General features: G+C 42.9%; 1 protein-coding gene across 2 annotated transcripts in view; it reads left to right on the top strand.

The window, feature by feature from the left end:
* LOC129817724 (pleckstrin homology domain-containing family G member 3) overlaps positions 1 to 20180 on the top strand; it is a 126411-nt gene extending 106231 nt beyond the window's left edge. The window contains exons 9-19 of one of the 2 annotated variants that reach the window (XM_055873231.1): positions 231 to 413; positions 1091 to 1183; positions 1933 to 2019; positions 2113 to 2146; positions 3314 to 3415; positions 3786 to 3818; positions 4825 to 4835; positions 5476 to 5754; positions 7058 to 7171; positions 13120 to 14782; positions 15949 to 20180. In XM_055873231.1, the coding sequence (XP_055729206.1) occupies positions 231 to 413; positions 1091 to 1183; positions 1933 to 2019; positions 2113 to 2146; positions 3314 to 3415; positions 3786 to 3818; positions 4825 to 4835; positions 5476 to 5754; positions 7058 to 7171; positions 13120 to 14782; positions 15949 to 16898 (3549 nt within the window). In that variant the 3' untranslated portion in view covers positions 16899 to 20180. Of the gene's footprint in view, positions 1 to 230; positions 414 to 1090; positions 1184 to 1932; positions 2020 to 2112; positions 2147 to 3313; positions 3416 to 3785; positions 3819 to 4824; positions 4836 to 5475; positions 5842 to 7057; positions 7172 to 13119; positions 14783 to 15948 lie in introns of both variants that reach the window. The other variant, XM_055873230.1, reaches the window with a different exon arrangement.
* Positions 20181 to 20549: the final 369 nt, after the last annotated feature.

Below are 20549 nucleotides of genomic sequence, written 5' to 3'. Positions count from 1 at the left end.
ATACCCCCAACAATACAAAAACACCCCCCAACAACCCCAAAATACCCCCCATCAACCTGGCTAAACTCAATACCCCTTTAATTGCACACCTTCAAGAAACACACTTGAGCATTTTGGGGAAATGAATTGCTTAACATGGCTTGTGCCACAATGATACCTTTTTCACCCTATGATGTCTATTGCTGTTGGGTGTTTAATAAATATCACCTCATCTCTGTTGGCTTGTCCAGGAGGTCCAGTCGTTGCTGATCAACTGGAAAGGACCGGACCTGACCACGTACGGGGAACTGGTCCTGGAGGGCACCTTCAAGGTCCACCGGGCCAAGAACGAGCGCACACTCTTCCTCTTCGACCGCATGCTCCTCATCACCAGGCGTCGAGGAGAGCACTACGTCTTCAAGACCCTCATCTCGGTGAGCGCTGCTTGCTGGGGTCAAGGGTCAAGGGTTAGGGGTCAGGGTTTGTCAACCCTGTTGTCCTGTGTTTTTCTTCTCTTTCAAATCCAATTTTTTTCCTTGTTAAAAGGTCTCCATTATATTCCTTTCACTTACAGTTTGAATGGGAAAAAGTAATGTATTGTATTCTGTGTTGCATTTATTGTATTCATTATTTGGAGATTTATGTAAATTAGCACTTGTGCTCTGATAATGTCTTATCAATGGGGATAAGGGGATTAATGAAGATGAATTTAATTTTAATTCAATTGAAAAACAGAGCTGAGTGTGTTTTGTCTTATCTGTGGTTTGTCCCATTGGTCTAAACTAGCTTCCTGTCGTCGTTTCCTTTCTTTCCTGATGATGAATGACAGATTAGGTAGTAGGACTGGAGCTGATCTACTCCTTTCCTTTCTGTGCTCTATGAAAAAAAAAAAAATCCTCTCGTTCTAACTTTCTTCCAACTTCCTGATATGTCACGTTTGTTTTTCCTATCTTTCTGGTGACACTGGGTTTGATACGCCAAAGTGTTCATCAGTGTCCCCTACACACTGAATTCATTAATATACTTTAGTATTACATCTAATTTTCCCTATTTGAGTGCAGACCAATCTTTTCTCTTAACTATATTTCACTCGTTTTTCATTTGGCTACAGTGTTCCACCCTCATGCTAATCGAGAGTGCCAAGGACTCTCTAAGCTTCAGCGTCACTCACTACAAGCACCCCAAGCAGCCCCACACAGTGCAGGTGAGTGAGGGAGACCTCTCAACCAACCGCACAGTACCACAGTGGCTAATTAATGGGAATTCAGACATGGCAGGAGAACATTAAGACACATTAGTAGTGGACTTTTTGAATCATGGATGCCATAGATAACCCTGTGTAGCATGTGAATCAGATTACAGTATTGTGTGTGGGGGGGGGGGGGGGGGGGGGTTGGTTTTTATATCCTTGAAGGGACCAGACGTCCTCACAAAGATAGTAAAATAAGGGGGAAAACTAACAAGTGGGGACATTTCTCTGGTCCCCACAAGGACAAAGGCCATTTTAGACTTAAGGGTCAGGGTTATGAGTTAGCTTTTGGGTTAGGTTAGGGAAAATAGGAATTTGAATGGGAAAAATTTGTTTCGTCCCCACAAGGATAGTAATGTGTGTGTGTGTGTGTGTGTGTGTTCATGGCTGATTCTGATAATACAACTGTATGAATATTTAAAGTAGGTCAACTCCCACCTTGCAGGCGATGTTCCTGTTGTGTGATAATGTAGACTAGATTGAAATACAGCCCTGCTGTTCTTAAGAACCTGCACCTGTAGAATTTAGGTGTACTGCTGTACTGGCCTGGTTTTTGCCAAAACAAATAATCGCCATCATTATCATAGCCATAATACTGTCTTTGTTTTTGGTGTTTTTCTTACTGCAGTGAATTCTCTGTGGGAATGCATAGGAATTTACCTGCCCCCTCTCTCACCCCTCCTCTCCAACTCTCTTACCCTCAGGCCAAGACTGTGGAAGAGAGAAAACTATGGGCCCATCACATCAAAAGAATCATTCTAGAAAACCATCAAGCCATCATCCCTCAGAAGGTACACATGAGGTGCTATTGCTAAGATTAAAGAGGGAAGGGGGTAATCTAAGGGAGGATAGCTGACGGTTGTTTTTGTGTTTCTTTTTATCAGGCAAAGGAGGCCATCTTAGAAATGGACTCGATTTGTGAGTATTCGCAGTGATTATTAATGCACTTTACTGCCCAGCCACCCCATCCTATCCAGCATATTTTTACATCCAAGCAACATCGGAATGAAGTTGATTTATTTTTAGGAGTGGCGGAGAGGGATGCTTTTAATATATTGACCAAAAATATTAACGCAACATGCAACAACTTCAACGTTTTTTATGAGTTACAATTCATATAAAGAAATCAGTCAATTGAAATCAATTCATTAGGCCCTGATCTATGGATTTCACATGACTGGGCAGGGGCGCAGCCATGGGTGGTTCTGGCTCCCAAGTGGGTTGGCCAGGCCCAGCCAATCAGAATTAGTTTTTCTCCAAAAAAGGGCTTTATTACAAACAGAAATACTCCTCAGTTTCATCAACGCTCCGGGTGGCTGGTCTCAGACGATCCCGCTGGTGAAGAAGCCGGATATGGAGCTCATAGACTGGCAAATTCTCTAAAACAATGTTGGAGGCAGTTTTATGGTAAAGACATGAACATAAAACTATCTGGCAACAGTTCTGGTGGACATTGCATTGCTGCAGTCTGTGGCATTGTGTTGTGTGACAAAACTGCATATTTTAGAGCTGTCTTTATTGTCCCCAGCACAAGGTATAAGGTAATAATCCGATTTTTCATATGCCACACCTGTCAGGTGGATGGATTATCTTGGCAAAGGAGAAATGCTCTCTAACAGGGATGTAAACAATTTGAGAGAAATACATTTTTTGTACATATGGAACATTTCTGGGATCTTTTATTTCAGCTCATGAAACATGGGACCAACACTTCACATGTTGCGTTTTATGTTTTTTTTTCAGTATAGATAAGTTATTTATTAATAAATGTTATAGAAATAATGGAATGGCAGTCGCTGTGTATTTATTATTTCAGACTGCTTCCTCTAAAAAGGCCTCTTCATTAGTACTTGACCAGAATAAATGGACATGAATATATGTATTAATTATATACAAAAGCCACATACTGTAATAATATTGGAAAGTGAGTGGATTGAGCATCATGCGTCAGTTGAAAAAAAAAAAAAGATTTTTGTATTTATTTTTCTTGGATCATGATGTCATTCATTATACTATAAGTTCATCAGGTGTGATTCATGATTTGTAAGTCTGTTAACCCATGTTGTTTGTATCTGTGCCTAAAAGACCCATCAAAGTTCCGGTACAGTCCAGAGAGAATGAAAAAGGCCATGTCCTGCATATCAGACGAGTTTCCCAGAGAAGGTCGTCAGGGGCGACGGCAGTCAGGTAAGCACCCAACTTTAGTCCTGAAACTCAAATATCTATTATTTGATGTGCAAACCCATTCACTATTGTGTATGTGAAAGTACAGGGAAATTATATGGGGAGACATATTATGACTCTAGTGTTTTCAAATTTAGATCCGATTTGGCCAATGCTCAAATTGTGTGTCAGTCACGTAGCTAACGGTTACTCTACATGCTTTGTTAGCCTGGATTCAGATTTGGCTTTACGTGTCACATTTACATAACTTAAATATTGTATCTCACTGAAAAGGATTTGACAATGACCATCCATGCAGTTTTGAATCGTGATGAGGCGGGGACTGTCTGAAGTGGCTCGCTTTTGAGATTTGCTCATTGTCTATTTCTCTCAGAACCGACCAAACAGATCCTGAAGAACACCAAAGGTAAGGACACAAGGCTTTCATCCCAGCCAATTTCATATGTCATCATCAGCCATTATGACAAACACCTCTGAGAACCTTTTTGTGACTGTTCAGAACCTACTTCCTCTGTGTAATAGTCACAGTTGGTAACCAAATATAAAAGGGTTGGCTTGAGAAAATGTGCATCTCCTATGATGCTGGTGCAAATGGTGGATTCTATGTCTAGTATTTTGTATTTTATTAGGATCCCCATTACCTCCTGCCAAGGCAGCCACTACTCTTCCTGGGGTCCAAACTGAAACAAAACATCACAAAAAAACAATAGTCTACATCATTAATAAAACAATACGTCACAAAGACATTGTGCACTATACAAATTGACGCTGCTCCACCAGTCTGTGATGAGGGACCATCACACAGCAGGTGCTTCAAAGGAACTGTGGGTAGCAGTAAAAGGAAAGCCCTTTTGTCCTCGTTTTGGGGAGAACAAAAGCTAAGGTCTTTTACTTCTCCCTCTGAAATGAGAGCATAAAAGCCGCTTGGTTGCTCCATCGAGTGTCTCCAGCTCTTTTCTAGTAGTCAAATGTGGTTTGGAGAGCCGATCAGTGTCTCTTGCCCATTCGATTGATTCAGACTTTTTAGTGAAAAATGTGACATTAGCATTATCCATGTTATTTTCTCATGCACCTTGTGTGGTGTGACAGTGAGCTAGGTTTAGTCCAAGCAAACAATGATGTCAGATTGCAGACTGACTAATTAATTTTCCGAACTCAATATGGAACTGTCAGTCATATGAATATTTGGCAAGATTTCGTCTAAGAAGATTAGACTAATTCATTGGAGAAGAGAACTCAATTTCATTATCAGGGAGGTATCATAGTCATTGCGTGCATTTTGATTTGGCTTATCATAGACTTGTTTAATTACAATTGACTGAATACTTTGCTCTTTGTCCCTTTTTCTTAAACATTTTTAAATATTTATCTTCCCTTGTTCACCTGTCCTGTTATCGGTGGGGATCCTACAGCCGTCCTCAAGGTAAGCCCAGAGTGATCCATTTTAAATTGTCCTTGATAACAAACACGTGCCCTATTATGCTGCACTTATCTCTGCTCTCAAAGCCGAGGGGAATTTACGGTTAATAATGTCGGTTAACATGCCGTTCAACGATGGCTAACATAGAAAGGAAGGCTTTTTCTTAAGTGAGAGGAAACGTACATCTGGAGATTGACATATTTCATTTAGTGGGCTTCAATTCAGGAAATTAAATGTTATATTTTGGAACTGCCCTCAATGGTTGCTTTCTCATGATTATTTCAGAACAAATTAACAGAATTCTATTAAATTTTCACTCCATGCAGTGTCTTATCCAAAGGTGGGGGGAACTCTGGACTCAATGTGGAATGCATGTGTCTTGTCAATTGGCAATCAGTGTCTTATTCCCAGGCACCCTAGGGGTCTTAATAGGAACCATCCTGTTGCTCTGTCTGGGATTTATTGTAGCTCTATAATGTCACCACGTGGGTATGAGACGATTTTTGTAATAGGACTCATGTTTTCACACAATCCATGGTATTTGCTGAGTGTGTGGAGATACCCAACAGGCTTTACTGAATAGGTCTTGAGGTGGTTCGTCAGACAAAATGCATTGTGTGATCTGTGTGACTTCACGCTACAGCACGCAGACAGCGAAGGGGCCCTACCAGACGACCCGCGCTCCATTCAGGCAGCCGCTAGTGTCAGCACCCTGGGCTCGAGCCTAGGTGAGTCCGAGGCTGAGAGGCCTAGTGTGGAGGAGGAAGAAGAGGAGGAGGATATGGGCCTTAGGAAGAACTCTCTTGAGAGGCTAAGCCCCAGTGACATTGAGGAGCCGAGGACAGGGTCAGCATCCCACAAGGGCAGGGCGACTCTGGGGGAGGAATGTGACTCGGATGATATTCTGATGGAGGAAGACCAGGTAGAGGACTTTGCCAGTTCCATGCTGGCCGCCATCTCCTGCTGGCACTATAGAGCCAGGGCTTTGCTTTCCATGGGGGTCACAACGGTGAGGCTCTAGCTGCCACCATCGGGTTTCCTTCTTCTTTTAAGCTTTGTAGCTACCCCCCTCCAGTCCCCAGCTTGGCCACGTTGGTCCACCCTAGTCTAGCCCAGAGTCTTGTCAGTCATAACCTACTAATGTCTTGGATAACCCCATGTCAATGCTATTCATATCCTGCAAACGGCGACTGACTTTTATGAATGATGCTCCGTCTAAGCATGGATGCTCTTTGTCTCAATGCTTTCTACATTCGACTGCGTTAGACTAATAGATGCATGATCGTCATACTCCCGGAGCACCTCTAACGCTGCTTATGTTGATTGACTGTGCTTTGTGCATGTTTGAGTGACTGCCGGTGCTGCAAAAGCAAGGGGACGAATGGAACCTTATTAATTTCTATTTAACTGACAAAAGGACCTTTGTTGTTTTGCTGCCATTTACAATGTCGTTGTCATTGCCTCTTGTGAATCTCTCAATTAAAAGGAATTAAAAAGGGAATTAAAAAGAGTAGGTAACTGCCCTCATCTCTCAGTTTAGCACAAACCTTGGCTCCAACGTCTCACTCTGACACTGCTCCCAGGACAGGTGCATACTAAGAAAATAGGTGTCACCCTTTCTGTTTGTGCTCTAAACTACTGACCAGTCCTGAAGAAGTTCTGCATGCATAGTGTCCTGTTTAAACCAGCTATGTCTCTAAAAACATCCCCCCGGTATTTTCTTATTTGTCTGTTTATTTATGCTGAACTAAAATAAGCGTTTGCTTCTACTTGAGTGTAAGTCTGACATTAGCGTCGTCTGTTAACACAACACTGATTTGCATGTCTGCTGGGATTGATCAACTAATCTTGTGCGCATAGAGTGGGCTGTTGATAATGAAGTTTGCTGATTCACAACACAGGCTTTACCTGGCTTTAATCCCCTTCCAAATGTGTTGCCGTCTGTATTTTCAGACTCAAATAATGAGTCCCATTCTTACTATGTACATCTCAAACAGACCGGTATCATTTTTCACTCTTGTAATTAAAGTAATTTGAGACTATAAGACTATAGGGTCAAAAATAACAGATTTATTGGCAATTTATACAATTGTATGAAAACAATCTTGAAGACAAATATTGTATTATTGCTTATCAAGATGCATTAGCCCTGTCTTGGCTGAGGTTAGGAAGCTAATTCTAAATATTTTAAACCTGGTTCTAAAAATATATTTTTCTTCCTGAAGGATGAAGAGGGAGACGATGTAATTGAGGAGAATGGGTCTTACAAAGAGAATGGGATTTCATCTGGTCCTGTGGTACAGTCAGGGACAGAGCAAAGCACCTGCATCGTGGAAAAGGTAAAGGAGTGACGGAGCTGGTTGGTGTTTGTGCCTCCTCACTGTACTGTCTGAAACTGTGAAAAATCAAACATCATCTTGGGGATGGAGGGAAAACATTACTCATCTGCTGTCCACTCCACTTTCATCGGTCTCAAATTTCTGGCTTTTGTCTTCACCACTTTCCCTGCTTCAGCCAGTGCCGCTGACATTATTCAGTGACACGTTGTGCCCATCTGTCTTGACTGATGTCTTCCATCGAATGATGGCAGTAGAAGTGGCCTGTCTGGGTCAATGTGTCTCTTCCAAAATACTTCACCTTGCCTCTCAGATTAGAAGCTCTGTCCAACCTAACGTTCTGCTTCAGATTCATTCTGTCACAGCAACATAACGTGTCAGAATCTGGAAGATAAAATGGTACTGTAGATCATGTGAGGTTTATAGGTGGGTCTCTCCAACAAATAGGTGCCTTTTGAGTAGCCTAACTTGGCTAGGGGGGGGATTCACTTCATTTTAACATTCTGTCATAAAGAGCACATTTTCAACCTAAAAAAAAACATATATTCCCTCCCATCTTGAGGTTATGTATAAAAAATACTCTATGCCGAATAAAGTAACATGGTTGACAACGTCATCTTAAATCAGCTTTCAATCTCTTTGTGACAGGGAATGGAAGCTTTTTGTGTGCAACGGGTAGGGGCAATTGAATGCAAGCTCCACTAAATATATATATACACACACACATACAGTGTATTCGGAAAGCATTCAGACCCCTTGACTAATTCCACATTTTATTACATCACAGGCTTATTCTAAAATTGATTAAATTAATGTTTTTCTTCATCAGTGTACACACGTAACCCCATAATGACACATTTAAAACAGAAATACCTTATTTACATAAGTATTCAGACCCTTTGTTATGAGACTTGAAATTAAGCTCAGGTGCATCCTGTTTCCATTGATCATCCTTGAGATGTTTCTACAACTTGATTGGAGTCCACCTGCGGTAAATTCAATTGATTGGACATGATTTGGAAAGACACACACCTGTCTTTGTAAGGTCCCACTGTTGACCGTGCATGTAAGATCAAAAACCAAGCCATGAGGTCGAAGGAATTGTCCGTAGAGCTCCGAGACTGGATTGTGTCGAGGCACAGATCTGGGGAAGGGTACCAAAATATTTCTGTAGCTTTAAAAGGTCCCCAAGAACACAGTGGCCTCCATCATTCTTAAATGGAAAAAGTTTGGAACCACCAAGACTCTTCCTAGAGCTGGCCGCCCCGCAAAAAAAGAGTAATCGGGGGAGAAGGGCCTTGGTCAGGGAGGTGACCAGGAACCCGATGGTCACTCTGACAGAGCTCTAGAGTTCCTCTGTGGAGATGGGAGAACCTTCAAGAAGGACAACCATCTCTGCAGCACTCCATCAATTAAGCCTTTATGGTAGAGTGGCCAGACGAAAGCCACTCCTCAGTAAAAGGCACATGACAGTCCGCTTGGAGTATGCCAAAAGGCACCTTAAAGCAAGATTCTCTGGTCTGATGAAACCATGCATGTCTGGAGGAAACCTGGCAACATCCCTACGGTGAAGCATGATGGTGGCAACATGCTGTGGAGATGTTTTTCAGCGGCAGGGACTGAGCAACTAGTCAGGATCGAGGGAAATATGAACAGAGCGAAGTACAGAGATACTTGATAAACCTGCTCCAGAGCTCTCAGGACCTCAGACTGGGGCGAAGGTTCACCTTCCAACAGGACAATGACCCTAAGCACACAGCCAAGACAACACAGGAGTGACTTTGGAAAAGTCTCAATGTCCTTGAGTGGCCCATGCAGAGCCCGGACTTGAACCCGATCGAACATCTCTGGAGAAACCTGAAAATAGCTGTGCAGCGACGCTCCCCGACCAACCTGACAAAGGTTGAGAGGATCTGCAGAGAAGAATGGGAGAAACTCCCCAAATACAGCTGTGCCAAGCTTGTAGCGTCATACCCAAGAAGACTCGAGGCTGTAATCGCTGCCAAGGTGCTTCAACAAAGTACTGAGTAAAGTGTCTGAATACTAAAGAAAATGTGATATTACTTTTTTTTTCTTTTCAGTTTTGCTTTGTCATTATGGGGTATTGTGTGTAGATTGAGGAGAAAAATATTTTATTCATTTTAGAAAATTGGCTGTAACGTAACAAAATCTGGGAAAAGTCAATGGGTCTGAAAACTTCCCAAATACCCTGTATACAGTTGAAGTTGGAAGTTTGCATACATTTATGTTGGAGTCATTAAAACTAGTTTTTCAACCACTCCACATTTCTTGTTAACAAACTGTAGGTTAGGACATCTACTTCGTGCATGACACAAGTAATTTTTCCAACAATTGTTTACAGACAGATTATTTCACTTAAAATTCACTGTAACACAATTCCAGTGGGTCAGATGTTTACATACACTAAGTTGACTGTGCCTTTAAACAGCTTGGAAAATTCCAGAAAAGTATGTAATGGCTTTAGAAGCTTCTGATAGGCTAATTGACATCATTTGAGCAAATAGTAGGTGTACCTGTGGATGTATTTCAAGGCCTACCTTCAAACTCAGTGCCTCTTTGCTTGACATCATGGGAAAATCCAAAGAAATCAGCCAAGACCTCAGAAAAAAAAATGTAGACCTCCACAAGTCTTGTTCGTCCTTGGGAGCAATTTCAAAATGCCTGAAGGTACCACGTTCATCTGTACAAGCAATAGTACGCAAGCATGAACACCATTGGACGACGCAGATGTCATACCGCTCAGGAAGGAGACGCGTTCTGTCTCCTAGAGATGAACGTACTTGTGTGAAAAGTGCAAATCAATCCCAGAACAACAGCAAAGGACCTTGTGAAGATGCTGGAGGAAACAGGCACAAAAGTATCTATATCCACAATAAAAACGAGTCCTATATCGACATAACCTGAAAGGCCTCTCAGCAAGGAAGAAGCCACTGCTCCAAAACTGCCATAAAAAAGCCAGACTACGGTTTGCAACTGCACATGGGGACAAAGATCGTACTTTTTGGAGAAATGTCCTCTGGTCTGATGAAACAAAAATAGAACTGTTTGGCCATAATGACCTGTTATGTTTGGAGGGAGAAGGGGGAGACTTGCAAGGCGAAGAACACCATTCCAACCGTGAAGCACAGGGGTGGCAGCATCATGCTGTGGGGGTGCTTTGCTGCAGAAGGGACTGGTGCACCACACAAAATAGATGAAATCATGAGGGAGGAAAATTATGTGGATATATTGAAGCAACATCTCAAGACATTAGTCAGGAAGTTAAAGCTTGGTCACAAATGGGTCTTCCAAATGGACAATGAGCCCAAGCATACTTCCAAAGTTATGGCAAAATGGCTTAAGAACAACAAAGTCGAAGTATTGGAGTGGCCATCACAAAGCCCTGACCTCAATCCTATAGAACATTTGTGGGCAGAACTGAAAAAGGGTGTGCGAGAGCAAGGAGACCTACAAACCTGACTCAGTTCCACCAGCTCTGTCACGAGGAGTGGGCCAAATTTCACCCAACTTATTGTGGAAGGCTACCTGAAACGTTTGACCCAAGTTAAACAATTTAAAGGCAATGCTACCAAATACTAATTGAGTGTATGTAAAATTCTGACCCACTGGGAATGTGATGAATATCAAAATGTGTAGAATTGCAGCAAACATTTTCTCTACTCCCATGAAAAAATGCTCAGAAATAAATGTTTTAGCGCTATATTCCAAATGCCTGTATCGCATTTTTTAGGAGAGTTTACGTCCGCTTGTTCTCAAGCATAAGGGTGTGTTCATAACAATTCAACTGTTCCACCTTGTTAGCTGACAAATAGATTTAAGTTGGTTAAACTTTAAATATGATCTGGCTATTCACTAGCACGTGGGTTTGAGAGATTGTTGATGAAACCTCTGTTAGTTTTCTACAGCCTAATGCCTGCTACAAAATGTTATTAGTGAATGTGCATTATTTACATTTACATTTAAGTCATTTAGCAGACGCTCTTATCCAGAGCGAATTATGCATGGTTCTAGTAAAATTTGTAACAAAAAGGGCATTTTCATAGACAGACTTGAAAGCCAGATCAGTGATTTATTGCAAAAAAAGCAGGTTAAACTATTTTGATAAAATAATAAAATAATGAATGGGTCTTATGGTTGTGGAAGGCTTATATTTAGCCTAGGTATAATTACACAAGCCCTGAATTCATTAGATTATTGCTGACTGTTCGTAATGCAGTGGCCAAAAGTTTTGAATGACACATATTAATTTTCGCCATCTGCATGATGGCAATTTGCATTCAGGGCGCCCAAGAAAGTCCAAGTGCCAGGACCATCTCCTAAAGTTGATTCAGCTGTGGGATCGGGGCACCACCAGTACAGAGCTTGCTCAGGAATGGCAGCAGGCAGGTGTGAGTGCATCTGCATGCACAGTGAGGCAAAGGCTTTTGGAGGATGGCCTGGTGTCAAGAAGGGCAGCAAAGAAGCCACTTCTCTCCAGAAAAAACATCAGGAACAGACTGATATTCTGCAAAAGGTACAGGGATTGGACTGCTGAGGACTGGGGTAAAGTAATTTTCTCTGATGAATCCCCTTTCCGATTGTTTGGGGCATCCGGAAAAAAAACTTGTTCGGAGAAGACAAGGTGAGCGCTACCATCAGTCCTGTGTCATGCCAACAGTAAAGCATCCTGAGACCATTCATGTGTGGGGTTTCTTCTCAGCCAAGGGAGTGGGCTCACTCACAATTTTGCCTAAGAACACAGCCATGAATAAAGAATGGTACCAACACATCCTCCGAAAGCTACTTCTCCCAACCATCCAGGAATAGTTTGGTGACAAACAATGCCTTTTCCAGCATGATGGAGCACCTTGCCATAAGGCAAAAGTGATAACTAAGTGGCTCGGGGAACAAAAGATCGATATTTTGGGTCCATGGCCAGGAAACTCCCCAGACCTTAATCCCATTGAGAACTTGTGGTCAATCCTCAAGAGGCGCGTGGACAAACAAAAACCCACAAATTTTGACAAACTCCAAGCATTGATTTTGCAAGAATGGGTTGCCATCAGTCAGGATGTGGCCCAGAAGTTAATTGACAGCATGCCAGTGCGGATTGCAGAGGTCTTGAAAAAGAAGGGTCAACACTGCAAATATTGATTCTTTGCATCAACTTCATGTAATTGTCAATAAAAGCCCTTGACACTTATGAAATGCTTGTAATTATACTTCACTATTCCATAGTAACATCTGACAAAAATATCTAAAGACACTGAAGCAGCAGACTTTGTGGAAATTAATATTTGTGTCATTCTCAATTTTTGGCCACGGCTGTTTATCGTGAATCGCTCATAAATCTGAAAAAATCTAGATATAATTTTTAGGCCATGTCACCCAGCCCTACCCCCATCAAAGTTGCACAAGCACTAATTTCATGGAACTACCCAGGTACTGACACATTTTTAAAGATGCACATTTTGCATTGTTTGTTTTCAGTGTATTTTGAAAAAGACTTCACTTGTTTAGAGAATTGATGAATGTTAAATGTGCAATATGCAGAAATCCCTCTGCCAGTTCCTGGTGGCAAAAATGTGAATAGTTTGCCTAATTTCAGTTTGTGACTAACTAAGCAATGCATAGTGTAGAGAATCATTGTACCATCTAAACCGCTGTGAAATATTTTTTCAGTAACCAAAAATATAGTACTTTCATCTGTTTGAATCTGTTGTACAAAACCTAAAGTAAAAGACGCAAAAGCGAAACGTAAGAAAGGAAAGTATAGAAACAGCGCACATAGAACACTTCTACCCCTTCTTACTCTTGCTTTCAATGGAAATTACAGATCTATAACTCCGATTTCTATGTGAATTTGGGTCACCCCAAAAAGTTATAAATTGCAGATTTAAGGATGGAGGTTGCTTTTGTGCTCTTACTCAGAATTACACTTTTTCTCCAAGGCTCCTCAGGACAAGCCGCTGCTCCAGACCAAGACCTCTGCCCCTGAGTCCACTGAAAGGCTTAAGCCAGCTCCCTCGGACCCAGAGAATGCTTCTGCCACTCCCCCCAAGGTCTGCACCACTCCCCCCAAGGTCTGCACCACTCCCCCCAAGGTCTGCACCACTCCCCCCAAGGTCTGCACCACTCCCCCCAAGGTCTGCACCACTCCCACCAAGGTCTGCACCACTCCCCCCAGGATGGAGGTACCAGAGACCCAGAGTGACAAGGAGGATGTGATGGAGGAACAGACCGGGGCGTCATCAGCATCTCAGTCAGATGACATAAAAACATTGAGCAGTGCAGAATCTTCAGAAGAAGAGGAGGAAGAGGAAGTAGCAGCAGCACAGGAGAGCGGGCCCAGCAGCATTCTACCTCCCTCCGTACTGAATCAAGCCAGTGCCATCGCGGAGCACTTCACCAATACCGCCAGGCGAGGCAGCACGGATGATGCCCGCTCCCTTGGCTGCCCCTCGCCACGCCTTCCCAGCCGGACTGGCAGCACCCTCAGCCTTGGCGGCGAAGCCAATGAACGCCCCCACTGGCTGAACAGCGCCTGCTTCGAACCAACCCAGGACAACTTTGGCGGAACGGATCTGACTATGCTTTCTCCGAGGGATGACAGCCTCTTTGAGATCCACAGGAGGAGAGACTCTACCCTATCCAAGCAGGACCAGTTGCTCATTGACAAAATCAAAAGCTACTACGAGACTGCCGAGCACCAGGATGCCAACTTCAGCCTCAGGCGCAGGGAGAGCCTGACCTACATCCCTACTGGCCTTGTCAAGAACTCTGTCAGCTGGTTCAACAGTTCGGACGAGAGCCCTGGCGCAGAGAAAAGTGATACATCAGCCTTGGCCACTTCCTCTGCACCTCACCCTTCCACTTCTGAACCTGATTCATCCAAGGCTCCAAATGTCTGGGACTGCATGACCTCCAGTGCATCATTTGACTCACTGGAGCTGGAGAGAAGTAAGAAGCCTGAGGTGGTGGGTTCAGAGGCAGAGAGAAAGGACCGGTCTCAGGGTTTACAGGAGAGGCACATCCAGGACGAGGAGTTCCGACCTTCGTCTGAGATGATCAAGGTTTGGCAGGACATGGAGAAAAAAGGGAGCAGATCCCAGGGAGAGGCCAGAGGCCCTGTGAAAGACAGCAAGGCTCAACAGAAGACCTCTAGAGTCGCTGGTCCAATCCTGTGCAGAAGGAGCCAGACTCCAAAGAAGAACTCTGAATTGGAGCCTGACGATTCCTTTATGATACTGGAGGAAGCTGACCTGAGCACCATCACTGAAGAGTCCATGAGCCCTTCGCCCATCAAGAGCAAGGTGTTTGGGCTTGGCCGTACAGCGAGTGTGAGGGATCCCCGCAGATCCAGGGTTGACGAGGGTAGGCTTTCCAGAGCTCCTTTGCCCAGGGTCATCCAGTTGAGGGCTGAGGAAGGGGAGGAGGCCAGCAAGGAGCCTCAGTCACTGGACGATGCGGAGATGGCTAAGAACAAAGTTTTCCAGTTGGCCCGGCAGTACAGCCAGCGTATCAAGTGCACCACACCAGCTCCTAGGCAGCGAGATGTCCTGTTTGGAAAGAAGAATCTGCCCTGTGTGATCGAAGAGAAGCCAGAGAGCTCAGGTACGGAAGATATGGAAGAGTGTTGTGTTTTTCTAAATGATGTGCACTCAGGTAGGAAAGAGCTTTGTTTGTCCCTAAGTGTTGTGCCTCAAGAAGTGCTGTGTAATTCTTTTTACCAAGTAGGGTTTGAACTAGTCTTAGCCTCGCTAGGAGGTGCTCTCCTATTAGCCTGGCAAATATCGGTTTCCAGTGACTGATAGGGCTGCCCACATTGGGGGGAAGATTTGATGGAAAAGTTTACTAATAGATTGCTTAGCAAATCATACAGTTTTTATTTATGCGGCCTATGTAGTTTACATGCACACTAAACCAGTATTACTTCGACTATGGCAATACTCTGAGTAAGGCAGAGTAAGGTCTTAATTAGAGTAAGCATACTCCGTGTTAAATAGGTTGAATATCGAGCTATTTTCCACATTTATTATAGGATTATTAGGACAAGTAAAAGCCTTAATCGGAGTATTGCTCTTTCTCTGAATACTTTTCGGCAAACAAGCGCACAGGAAAGCAACTTACTCCAGAAGAGAAGGCATTGGGTGAGTCAAGGTAGGATGATGAGTAGCTGGTTTTAGCAATGCTAATTAGTATTCTCCAGCCAATTTAGCTTGTTTGCTAAATTGTGTCATTGGTATGTCGTTGTCGTGGGTATATTAGCGGTCGTGACGGACATGAGACGGAGCTCACGATAAGCTCCCACTGTTGTCAATGCAGCCTACTACATTGGCAGCATGAGCAGTACAGCAGCACTTAAAGCACGCATTTTGACTCTATTTTCCTGAACCCGACACAAGTCACTGAAGCTTCTGGAAACTGGAAGAAATGTCTTGCGCTGCCTTCGTAATATGCTGCCTGAGTAGCAGTCAAAAAACTATGCTGACAGAACGCGAATGTGATGTTTTGTAGTGCATTGTAGATTTGTCATTACTCAGAATATTGTTTTACTCAGAGTATTCACAATAATCGTGAATATTGTGTGCATGTAAACATACCTGTAGATACCAAAACTACTACTAAGCAATATAGACCACAGTGTCCCTTCGGAGAATTACAGTATACCACACGAGAATGCCCAAAATAAAAACAGAACTTTCAACTTATTCTGATTCTCTGACGCTCAGATACTTCCTGTTAAGTCTTGTTTATGTGGTGTGCTTTGTGTTTTACAGGTAAACCCAACTTGACGCTGCCCCTGCTCTCGTTTGATCGTATGAGCACTCTCCAGGAGTTGAGTCCTATAGCCATATCTCCCAACCCTGCTCACATGCCTAGCTCTTTGGGCAGTCCCCGGGTCCTTTCACCCGGCCGCATGTCCGCCAAGAGCCCACTCAATCCTACGCCTACCGAGGCTTTTAACTGGCCCGACGTGCGGACACTTCGCTGCAAGTATGCCAGCTCGGACAAAGATCAGTCCCAGCTGCCACCAGTTAACCGAAGCCGTTCAGTTCCTGAGAGAATGGACAGCGGCCCCAAAAGGCGCTCAAGCTTCTGCTCCAGCTTAGTCACTGCTTCTGGTACGGTCGAGGCTCCGGCATACAGACCCCACCTCAGCAGGGACCCTGGGCCTGGAGAGGGGTTGGCTAGGCTCCACAGGGCCGGGTCACTGGACCAGAGGCTGAGTGGGCTGCATCTGAGTGAGCTGCAGAACCTCCAGGATGAAGTCCCTAATGACAGTTACTACATCTCAGCACAGGCCACCATGCCCAATGACCACAGGGTCGTTGTTGTGGAGAAGGTTCCGGAGCCTGAGACAGAATCCAGCTCTGCAGAACCACTGGAGATGGTACTCAGGGCAAGGAGAGGAGAGGTGGTAGAGGACATAGATAGCTATGTCCAGATCCGTTCACCGACCACTAGAGAGAAAATCTCCATCATGGCTGTGATCGACCGCTGCCGGGCCTATCAGGAGTCAGATGAGTATAGGCAACGGGAGGAGGGCGGGGCTAAGGCAGAGTCAGTGCCCTTGAGTGGGAGGGGCAAGGAACTTGACAAGGGTCCACCCTCAAATGAAATGCTTGACGATGCCCAGAAAACTGCCATGAACTTGGTCAAAAAGACAGATGCTAGTCAACAGAACGTGGTGAAAAACTTGAGACAAAAATTCCTTAACTTGAGGTGAATAGCACCAGTAAACTTTAAGTAACTTTTTATTCTGTTCATATTTTTCATCAACTAAAGGGTTTAAGAGCCTGGTATGCTGATCTCAAGTTAGGATTCGGTGTGCATGTTGGTCAGTCCTGTACTGCAATGTAATGACTTAAGCTTTGCTGTCAAACTTTCTGTGTACATAGAAGCGGTTATAGTGACAGCCCAGGGAAAATGTAGTTGTTTTGTCTCAAATGTTGCATAGAAATGTTTAAATATCTATGTACAATACTCAAGAGAACCCTCTCTTGATCCTGAAATTATGTCTGTCTAAAGCACCTTTTGTATAGCTTGTGTTGTTCCATCATAAGGCAATTGTATTGCATAATTGAAGAAATCAATTCTTTGGAGGGAGCGAAATGTACTTTTCTTTCTAGGGTGGCTACCCACTGGGCACAGATGTCACTTCAACGTCTAGTTTTGATTTACATTTGATTGACTTGTCAACTAACGTAAATTCATAGTAAAACCAACAAACGTTTTGACCATTATTGGGTTTAGGTTAAAAGTTGGGTGAAAAAAAGACAAATTACCTAAATTCCTTTATGTCAATGACCATGTTGATTCAATGTCTTTATATTGAATTGTTTTGTTGAAATGACATGGAAACAACATTGATTCAACCAGTTTGGGCCCAGTGGCTACTGTGTCTCTGATATTAAATGAGAGCCCCTCAGCATCATAGCAGCACTACTGTTTACTGGAAAACACAGAAATATATGATATTGTCTGATGACAATAATTTTTGGGGGAAATGCTGACTAGAAAATTAAGCGATTGAGTCTGAAACTTGAGAGCATTACATAATTTGCTGTCTTTACGATCCTTCCTTGAACTCTCACCCTGCACTAGACTTAACCTTCACTGCACATGGCCTGACCACTAAAATGCACATGAGAGAGTCATGGCCATACTGGGATATAATGGTTCATTGATTGCCCTGTGACCACTTTGTAAATCCCACCTGAAGTGGTGTTAGCTCAAGGATTGTCTTGTAATTTTATATAATCATTGAATTGTCAAATGGATTGAGAATCAAAGACCCTGTATGAAGTGTTGCTCTTTTCTAGTCAGTCAACTTCTTACCTTGATTATATATATATTATTGTTCAGTTAATTGGCTAATGATGTGCACTTTGTATGTGTTCTCTGCTTCGGCTGCCCAAAGGAACTTCATTCACAGCAACAGGTCATTGAAATGAGTCGACGTAAAACTTGAAAGAGTGAGAACTAGTGTACACGTATAGATCCAGGGGACCCTAGTCAAAGGGGTCTAGGTCTTCTACTGCTAAAAAGTGTTACTGTCACTGCTCACTACTCCAAGGGTCATTCCTTCTCTTCACTTTCTACATTTACCTCTTATTTATTAAGCCAACGTCAATTTTATGAACATTACTTGTCTTGTCTTTATATATTTTTGAGTGTATGTATATATATACATACACACACTCACAAATATATATACATGTGTATATATGTATGTGTATGTTGTCTTATATGTTGACGGTTGTACAGAAATGTTTGTGTTGCCTAGAGATGGCATACATTCCATATTAAAACAGCACATAATGCTCACATGTCCAGAAAAAATGTTTATTGTGTGCGCATGCGTGCGTTCGAGTCAGGGAGATCACGTCTTTCTGTCTCTTTTAAATAATTGGGGCTGCATGGCTGGACAAATAAGGTTTAGTTGAATCTCCTTTACGGTGTCCATATTAGAATTGGGGCTGCATGGCTGGACAAATAAGGTTTAGTTGAATCTCCTTAACACGGAACCCAAACCGGCTGCACGCGTGCGCCATCGTGCATAAATGTATTTTGTTCCCCCACACCAAACGCGATCATGACACGCAGGTTAAAATATCAAAACAAACTCTGAACCAATTACATTAATTTGGGGACAGGTCGAAAAGCATTAAACATTTATGGCAATTTAGCTAGCTAGCTTGCACTTGCTAGCTAATTTGTCCTATTTAGCTAGATTGCTGTTGCTAGCTAATATGTCCTGGGATATAAACATTGAGTTGTTATTTTACCTGAAATGCACAAGGTCCTCCGACAATTAATCCACACAAACGGTCAAGCGAATCGTTTCTAGTCATCTCTCCTCCTAGGCCTTTTCTTCTCTTGACTTTATATTGCGATTGGCAACTTTCATAAATTAGGTGCATTACACTGACCTCGTTCGTCTTTCAGTCACCCACGTGGGTATAACCAATGAGGACGTGACACGTGGTGGGTACCTGCTTCTACAAACCAATGAGGAGATGGGAGAGGCAGGAATTGCAGCGCGATCTGTGTCACAAATAGAACTGACTTCTATTTTAGCCCTTGGCAACGCAGATACCCGTTGACGCATGCGAGCAGTGTGGGTGCAATAATTTAATAATATAGATTTCTAAATTTATTTTGCGATGCAAGCGGGGTAATCAGCCTGTTGGTGTCCATATTAGGACAGGCTCGCCGTACTCCTTAGAAAATAATAATGACATTTAGAATGATTCAGTCCATAAAAAGGATATGACCACTACATGTCATAACGACAACTGACATTACCTGAATTAGGAAAGCTGCTGTTTGTGGTAACAAGAGACTGCTATGAGGTGGTTATGGTTCAATGGATTCTAAACAGACATGCTTTTTATATAATAATATATGCCATTTAGCATATGCCAATTTGACTTATTGTCATCCGTGCATACATTTGACATATGGGTGGCCCCGGGAATCGAACCCACAACCCTGCAAGCGCCATGCTCTACCAACTGATCCACACAGGACCACTTAAGGTAGATTTGAAATGCACTACAGTCTGCTAAATGGCTCTCCTACTTGTCAGCAACGTGATTGGAAACCCTTTCAGAATGGGTAGGGAGGAGGGAGAGCGTGCCGTGACAATGGGACCAATGCAGTTGTTCGCGGTTGTTGAACACCAATTAACTCGACGGTGAATGTGGGAAGATCATTACGAGTGTCGTATATGCGTTTCACATAAGCCTTAGCTATTCTCTATAATGGATTTCTAGCTATTATAGAACAGAAAATCCAGCAGAAGTGGATCCTCTATCATTTGTTATGTTGCATTGTCTATTCTGTTTATATGTGAGATTTTCAGGTGTAAGATTTTCCCTCGTAGCATTAGTAAACAACAATGTCATTTCTGAGAAACTGATGCTAGTGTCAAGACTGCGTTCACTTCTAAACAAGTAGTGCTTTATGATTATGATATGTAAATAAATCTGTCATGTTTTAAAAAGGATGTGTATGAATAGCCTTTGTCACAGAGAAATATAATAATTAACTTTGATGCATCTCGCCGACCTGAGTGCCAACCAATGATCTATATAATCCCGGGATTGCTGATGCTATGTATTGGCCAGTGAGAGGCTTTGAAGCCACCTGCTGCCATATTGGTACTCCTCAGAATGAGCAGCCCTCAACAGGAATGAATGGAATTCTAGTGTTTCAATTAAAAGGACAATGTTACATTTATTTATTTGTTATAGAGTGGGGACTGTAACATTAGTGCTCTAAAAATTCAACTTTAAGGAAAATGTTTTAATATATTTTGTATTTTAATGTTTAGCTCACATTATATAATTTAAAAGTATACATTAAGGTGTCT

This window comes from Salvelinus fontinalis, chromosome 20, assembly GCF_029448725.1.
Source record: "Salvelinus fontinalis isolate EN_2023a chromosome 20, ASM2944872v1, whole genome shotgun sequence".
Lineage (NCBI taxonomy): Eukaryota > Metazoa > Chordata > Actinopteri > Salmoniformes > Salmonidae > Salvelinus > Salvelinus fontinalis.
The sequence above is the reverse complement of the archived record's forward strand: the minus strand, read 5'-3'. Positions and strand labels throughout refer to the sequence as shown.